Below are 8642 nucleotides of genomic sequence, written 5' to 3' on the forward strand. Positions count from 1 at the left end.
ACATTACATTTAAAAATAATTTCCATTATTATTATGTTTGATTGTTTATTATTGTCTATTCTTTAAGTTTATATTTGTGTAATTTAGTTTAAAATATGTTTTTATTTAATTATGTAAATGAATTGAAAAATGATTGATGAATAAATAACTTGAAAATTTGTTCCAGTTTTGTGAACGTATTTTAACGTATTTCTTTACAATTAAAAACGATGAAATATAAAATGAGTTGAATGAATTAATAAAATATTTTTTCTGTTAATATGCTCAGAAAATCAAGATGACTTCATTAATTTATAATTTGCCAAATTTTCTAATCCTGTATTTAAAATTTGATAAGAACTGGACAATGTTTAGCATTCAACACTGAAACCTTACAAATATATCGTAAAAATACAAATTTGACATCTAAAACGAAGTTTGAGATGACCACCTCATTAATCAACTTTTCCCGTCATATTGCCGAACGTGATTCGCTACTGGCAACTTCACTAAGGCTTCAAAAAGTGCATGTAAAACCCGTTAAACAGCAGCTTATGTGATAAATTTTATGTTAATGTATTCTTTCATAACTTACCTTTCGAATGACAATAGGATTTTGAAGGAAAAGTTTAAATGAAATTAATGGTAAGCGTTTCTTCAAATTCTCATTACCCAGAACGAGGCTCATTTTGTAAACACTGTGCGTATATGTTGATATGCAATCCACGATATAAAAATATCTAGGTCATCATTGGGAAAAGAAAATATACATTTCAAGACAAAAATAATTCTTCTCGCTGAAAATACAGTTTGATCAGTAATTTGTATAGGGGTGAGAGCAATAGAACGATCGTTTCCGAAAAATGATCCGCTACTGGGGAAGATCCGTTACTGGCGACCAAACTGTATTTATGACTAAGTTTATACATTATTATAATCTGCATGTTTAGTTTCTCTTCGTTGCCCACTGTTATAATTTACAAAGAAAAAGTATTGACATTGATCACTTGTCAACACAACTGCAGAATATTATTCAGAGCAAACTTATTAATAATTGAGAATGTGGTGGCTTTACCATATGCTCAGAAACTATAGAACATGGAACTGAAGATAAAACTGATAATCATAGAAGAATAACTTCCTTACAAAAATATAAACAAAGCAATACACTTATTGTTTCTTAACTTTAATTCACTTTCTATCATGCTAATTATTTACAAACACATTTGCATGAATTATTTTTTCAATGCCATTGCAGTCTTCACACTTAATATTTTAGACCAGTAGCCCTTTGGGCTAATCAGATATAATTTTAAATAGCCCTAAGACATTTTGATTAGCCCAAAAAGGTTAACATAAATTTTATGACTTTTTTGGCTAAGAACATCAAAAATATTCATTTCCAATCAGAAATAACTTTTTCTAATGAGTAAAGCCTGTTTTGCTTGAACTGCTTTCTAATGTTTAGGAGAATTTTTGTGTAGCTTTATACCAGCAATGCGGAGGTACGATGTTCATTTTATAAATACATTGTCACTGTTACTGGGTCAATAGAATTTGATGCATAATTGACACGGCATCAATTGTGTTAAAGTATCGTATCGTAGCCATTCTCTACCTTATTGCCATGATTTTTAGCTCATCTTTTTTTTGAAAAAAAAATATGAGCTATTGTCATCACCTTGGCGTCGGCGTTGGCGTCCGGTTAAGTTTTGCGATTAGGTCCACTTTTCTCAGAAAGTATCAATGCTATTGCATTCAAACTTGGTACACTTACTTACTATCATGAGGGGGCTGGGAAGGCAAAGTTAGATAACTCTGGCGTGCATTTTGACAGAATTATGTGCCCTTTTTATACTTAGAAAATTGAAAATTTTGGTTAAGTTTTGTGTTTAGGTCCATTTTATTCCTTAAGTATCAAAGCTATTGCTTTCATACTTGCAACACTTACTAACTATCATAAGGGAACTGTGCAGGCAAAGTTATGTAACTCTCACTGGCATTTTGACAGAATTACGTGCCCTTTTTATACTTAGAAAATTGAAAATTTGGTTAAGTTTTGTGTTTAGGTCAACTTTATTCCTACAGTATCAAAGCTATTGCTTTCATACTTGGAACACTTATTAACTATCATAAGGGGACTGTGCAGGCAAAGTTATGTAACTCTGACTGGCATTTGGACGGAATTATGGGCCCTTTATGCTTAGAAAATTGAAAATTTGGTTAAGTTTTGTGTTTTGGTCCACTTTACCCCTAAAGTATCATAGATATTGCTTTCATGCTTGGAACACTCGCAAACTATCGTAAGGGTACAGTAAAAGGACAAGTTGCATAACTCTGGTTGTCATTTTTACGGAATTATGGCCCTTTTTTGACTTAGTAACTTTGAATATATGGTTAAATTTTGTGTTTCGATCCACTTTACTTCTAAAGTATCAAGGCTATTGCTTTCAAACTTCAAATACTTTAATGCTATCATGTGGTTTCTGTACCTGACAAGTTGAATTTCACCTTGACCTTTGAATGACCTTGACTCTCAAGGTCAAATTATTAAATTTTGCTTAAATTGCCATAACTTCTTTATTTATGATTAGATTTGATTGATACTTTGACAAAACTACTCTTACCTTACCCCCCCCCCCCGAATCCCCCCTAATTTTTTTTAAGATCATCTCACAAATTACCACCACACCCTCACACTATACCCCCCCCCACCGCCCAATTGTTTTTTTAGTATTTTATTTTTGAAATACCGTCCAACCATCGCAGCCAAGAATCCCATCCCCGAAGTGACTGACAGGTGTTCAGGAATTTTTTTCACTTTGTTTACAATTTGACGCTCAAATATTTAATCAACCAGTTGGGCTATTTAATATGCATTTATGTTCGATCGACCGGCCCAAGAATCGACTTGGGCTTATAGGCTAATTTGAAGACTGCCATTGCCAATTGTCAGCTTCAACTATTTTCACAAGCTATATTGAATGTTTTCATGCTATTCATTAAAAGGAACTCCGACATGTAAGCTTGAAACTCTGAAGTCCTTCATTGCCATCAATCAAAACATTTCGATTTTTCCCAATTGGTACGGTTATGGTATTTTCTCGATCAATGGGAAAAAAATATTGATATGGAAAAATTGTGCCATTTTGACTCAAATTGAACAATCAGTGTTGGTGTGTTTTTGTAAAGAAATTATATTTATACTTATCTTCATTTTTTAGATAAGAGATAAACAAAATGTTGAGATATATTTAAAAACACATTTTTTTTGATTTTGAAATCTTGAATTTGGAATTTTTAGGTCCCATTAATTAAGGAAAAAAATATATTGTTTTCAATTGGGCATGGGTTCTTTTTACAGCTCCGAATTTGAACCAACAAAAACACTGCTATATATTTTATTTTTTATTTTATTTTTATTATGCCTCCAGATCAAATGATCAGAGGTATATTATTTTTGGCCTGTCTGTCTGTCATTGTATGTGTGTGTCTGTCCCAAAACATTAACCTTGGTCATAACTTTTTCGATATTGAAGATAGCAACTTGATATTTGGCATACATGTGTATCTCATGTAGCTGCACATTTTGAGTGGTGAAAGGTTAAGGTCATCCTTCAAGGTCAAATGTCAAATATATGGCTTCAAAGCACAGTAGGGGGCATTGTGTTTCACAAACACAGCTCTTGTTTTAATATCTATGGTGTGATGTTAGGATTTGTTTACCTGTGTATTTAATTACTTTTGGGTTAAGTGGGAAGTATAATGGCATGCCTTTCAACGGATGTAATGGTCAGCGATGCCTGATAAGCCTTGCCTACTGCACCACTCAGTACATATAAAACTGGCAGTATTCTGTACGCTTCGCCTTGTTTTTTGGTTAGTTGCTCTCTGAAAGCAGTAGTGAATAAATATTTTAGAAAATCAGTCCCTGTTGGGTCCTGTGACCCTCCAAATGTCTAACAAAGAACAATTCAGCGACATTAAAACCGGTGTAAAGAGGCCTTTTCACAGATTTCGGCATGTATTTAAGTTTGTTATTAAATGCTTTATATTGATAAATGTAAACATTGTATCTTAAAAGCTCCAGTAAAAAATCAAAAATGAAATTAAAAAAAGAAAAAAAGTATATCTCAACAGGGCTCGAACATCTGACCCCTGGAGTCCTGGAGTAAAAAGTCTTCCACTAAGACCACTTGGCCATCTGTGAACACTTTATTTGGCATTCGTTTTTGTATAAAAAAAAACACATGCACTATGGTTACAGAAGGACACAAAAATGAGTGCGAGCCGTATTTTTTTTTTCCATTTTGAAAAAATAGGTGCGGGAAATCCGACGACCAACAAATCAATTTGGAGTGGCCTAAAAGCTGCTTTAATGGTGTATGAATATGCACCTCATATGATTTAATAATATACACTTATTTCATGGATGCGCGGTGAACAGTATCGGCCTCGGGCAACAGTACCAAAGTCATCCCTGATACCTTGGGAAACAGTTTAGACTGTTCACCAAGCATCCATGAAATAAGTGTTTTATTACCTGATCAAATTTCCAACATAGAAGTAACAGCAAACTAAATTTTTATTTACACACAACAGTAATCGATAAAATAAATCATTTTGACTGTTTAACTGTAAAATGACGTCATTTTTTCGACGAAATGACGTCATTATTCCAGCGGGCAACAGTTCAAACTGTTGACCGGTCAACAGTTCGATATTCACCGGTAACAGTTAAAAACATTGCAAATTTCTTTTTCGACGAGGAAATAGCAAAAAATAATTAATTATCATTTATATAAGACATCAGGTAATAACAAGTACTGTAACATGAAGTCAAGTACTGATAGCTTAAATGTTTATCAGTAAACAGTAGAGTCCAAAATATTAAAGTATCATATCAGTTGATTTTAGCCACCAGTTGCAACGGTGTTATGAAAAGATAACAGATTTCAACTGAATATTTGCACTCAAGTGATCAAGATGGCTACAATTTCTCAATCAACAATGGAAACATGCTCTGATTCTATTATAGACTTTTGTTGTTCGCCGTGTCTTGAGCACAAAATTGACCAGTGGGCGGAGTTGTACTGTGATACCTGTCAGAAATTTTATTGTGCAGTATGTGTCACTCTTCATGGTCAGTTATTTGGGAAACATGTAACGTATGGCAGGGGAGACACAAGTAAGTGGCCAGCGTCCAAGGAAGTGCAGGATTTCCTTCTGAAGTGTGACCTTCATGAAGACAAACATTTAGAAATGTACTGCAATGACCACAGTCAGCTGTGCTGCATTAATTGTGCTTTCCTCAATCACAGGTAACTCAGATATATACATAGATATATGCATTCAAAAATGATAAATGCTGTCATGAAAAGACCAATTAATTCAGTAGTATTCATATCTATTATTTTTAAGTTATTTTTGTGTGTGAAAAACATGAAAATAAAAGTACAATGATGACTACTATTCATTTTTTGCTTCTTCAAAATAAACACCAGTATTAAAATTACTGTCCATATCTTATTACCTGAAAAAATCATTTTAAAAACAATACAAATATTATGAACAAAGGTTCAGACATATTTTGCATAATGACCATTTAAACCACATACACATATTTAAAAGTTATTTTCATTTCAGACTGTGTACTAAAGTAACACTTATATCTGAGTCAGCCAGAAGACCTCTGCCAGACTTGCAGCAACTATCAAAAAAGATCCAAACTATACTCAAAGAAGTCAAGAAACTTGAGAACCATTGGAACACCAACATGTTGACTTTGCAAGCTTCATATGACAAACTATTAGATGAAATACGTGACACTCGCCAGACAATAAATATCATTTTAGACAAGATGGAAAAAAACACTATACAACAGCTAGATGATAAGATGACCAGTCTTAAAGCTTCTATTAAGACTGATTTAGACAACTGCATCAAGCTTAAAAATGAACTAAAACAACTCAGTGGCGCAATAAATGACATTATTGATAAGGGCAAAGCAGAACTCACATTTATTGCAAGTAAGAAATGTCTGGAACAAGTAAAGCATTCTGAAACTTATCTGAAGGACAACTCTGTTCAGGTAGAAAGTTCACTGACATTCCAGGCGGACAGTGATGTTCAACAGTACTTGTCTAAACTGTCAGGTCTGGGGAGGACTGTACTCAGTACCAAGAAAATATTAGTGTGCGGTAACCCAGACCAGACACTCACTATACAAGGAAAGTCAGAGTATGATGTGAGCCTACCAAGTGATACAGAGAAGATCTTCACTATCAGTGCCATCTGTGTTCTCTCTGATGATGAGATCCTTGTTGCAGATAATTACAATAAACAAGTTAAGCTACTCAATCATCAATACCAGGTGGTGGGACATTGTGATTTAACTGATTCGTCACGGGACATGTGTAAAATCACACCAAGTGAAGTAGCTGTTACTGTGTATCAGAATGAGCCTAAAGGTGAGGTCCAGTTTGTCTCTGTGAATGGTGGGCAGCTGGTTAAGGGCAGGAAGTTGCAGTTTCAACATAGATGTTATGGTATTGCTCATAATCTGCAAGACCTGTATCTCACTTCTGGCACTGCACTTTACAAGTATTCAATGAAAGGAGCCCTGTTGAATAAAGTGTATGAAGATACATCAGACCGTTACACAGGTAAAATTTGGTATATATATTCCAATAACATTTGAAATTATCATAAATATGATAGAAATATTAAAATTGTATTATTGGTATACATACTTACGCAAAGGTCAATTGTTTTTACATTTGTCCATTTCAGACAATTATGCTTGCAAATAACATACCAAATAATTGTTTCATTTGTAAATGAAAACTCCTTAACAATAAAGCTCTTCCTTTGCCTAAGTACTTTCATACCTTTTCTTCCCTGTATGGGACTTTTTCATCGTTTTAAGAGTCTAATTTAAACAAGCAAATTCGTTGAAATTGATATCCCCCGCCAATATGCTTCTTGACTCAAAAAGCATTTTTTCAAGATACAAAGGGTCATAACTCCGTTATTAACAGATGGTGTATAATGCCACTCATTTCGATGAAATCCACCAAAGCACATCCAAGATATGGCTCCGGACGGACAGACGGAAAGACGGACGGACGGAAAGACGGACGGAAAGAAAGACAGACAACGCCAAAACAATATCCCTCCGTCTATGGCGGGGGATAAAAAGACGGACGGACGGATAGACAACGCCACAACAATATCCCTCAGCCTATGGCGGGGGATAATAATGCCACATTAATAATCATGTCCGCATGCTCTGACTATGTCAAGGAGTACATTTACTGACTGAGAGAATGTTATTGTACATAATGAGGTTTGTGTAAGAATATCTTTATTAGCATAATAATTCTATAAAGAAGTCACTTCAATGATATGACTCTCTTTTACAGTTTGGAAGAGTGCATTGAGTCCTTTAGGTGACAAGATATTTGTCACCAACCGTTCCCATCACAAGGTCCTCACCCTGGCCACAGATGGCACAGTTCTCCACACCTTCACCAACCCAGACCTGCAAGAACCAACTGGTATCCATGTTACTGATCTGGGACAGGTTCTGGTCTGTGGAGCATCATCCAAGACTATCATTCAGTTGGATGGTGAAGGCAAGAAGAAGCTGGCAACTCTTGCTTCCAAGAGGGATGGACTAGCTTACCCAATGTCAGTCTACTTCAATAGGAGCACAGCATCCATCATTGTGGGTCAAAGGTATACGGACAACATCCTAGTGTTTAAAGTAAAATAGTTTTGTTTAACCAGTTTCAGTGCAGACATTTTGGAACATGTACTGTCAACAATAATTCTTGGCCTGACCAAACTAATATACACTGTTACATAACATTACATAATTCACATGGATGATTAACTGTTTTGCCAAGTAATGTCATATCTGTGAATATGTTTAAAAAGTACGTTCGTAATGAAGTTCTTGGCATCATAGATCTATTATTTAGTGTAATGTTGCAAGGAATCAACTGTATTTCGTTGACGATTATTTTTCATATAAATTGTATATAATCAGTGATTTGTTGTAATCTTAATCTAAATCTATAAAATGACTAATATTTAGATACATGATTTACTTGTGGAGATTTGTTTTGATCTAATATATTGTGATGATATTGTTATGCAATGTAAAAAGAACTGCAAAGTGCGTTTTGGGACAGTTTTTAATTATCAACTGTCAGAACCATTTGCATTGCACTTATAATAAGAAAAGTTCAACAAAATGCAATTGAGATCAGTTTGAATGAATTGAAATCACTTCTAGTATAGTTTAACTGTTACCATGTGTTCTGTTCTAAAAAATATGTAGAGTCATAGCAAGTATGTATTGTACAGTTTTCCGTTATTGTTGTTTTAAGATTTTATATTTGTTGATGACCATTTTATATGTCATTACTTATGTCAAAGTGTTATCTGCCTTTCCTTTCATTATTTTGCTGAATAAATTATCTTTAACTAGTTCTAGTTCACATCCACCTTTTATATGTGTGAACCATATATATACATTTTCATTTAATTGCATAATCAAATATTCATACCTTTGGTATTTACTATTTTGTGCCTATATAAACACATTTTTTTTTAGTCTTTATTTCTTACTACCGTGCACAACTCGTATTATGCGT

At 34.0% G+C, this 8642-nt stretch overlaps 1 protein-coding gene across 1 annotated transcript; it reads left to right on the plus strand.

The window, feature by feature from the left end:
* The first annotated feature begins 4906 nt into the window (after positions 1–4906).
* LOC127869043 (uncharacterized) lies at positions 4907–8475 on the plus strand. Its single transcript, XM_052411306.1, has 3 exons — positions 4907–5300; positions 5626–6644; positions 7404–8475. The coding sequence occupies exons 1-3, from the start codon at positions 4966–4968 to the stop codon at positions 7754–7756; spliced, it is 1707 nt and encodes a 568-aa protein (XP_052267266.1). The 5' UTR covers positions 4907–4965; the 3' UTR covers positions 7757–8475.
* Positions 8476–8642: the final 167 nt, after the last annotated feature.

Source organism: Dreissena polymorpha, chromosome 2 (assembly GCF_020536995.1).
Source record: "Dreissena polymorpha isolate Duluth1 chromosome 2, UMN_Dpol_1.0, whole genome shotgun sequence".
Lineage (NCBI taxonomy): Eukaryota > Metazoa > Mollusca > Bivalvia > Myida > Dreissenidae > Dreissena > Dreissena polymorpha.

Coding starts and splice junctions, on each gene's coding strand:
- LOC127869043 (XM_052411306.1), top strand. CDS start 4,966: ATGGCTACAATTTCTCAATCAACAATGGAAACATGCTCTGATTCTATT. Junction 5,301..5,625: donor TGTGCTTTCCTCAATCACAG/GTAACTCAGATA, acceptor TTTTCATTTCAG/ACTGTGTACTAAAGTAACAC. Junction 6,645..7,403: donor TACATCAGACCGTTACACAG/GTAAAATTTGGT, acceptor TCTCTTTTACAG/TTTGGAAGAGTGCATTGAGT.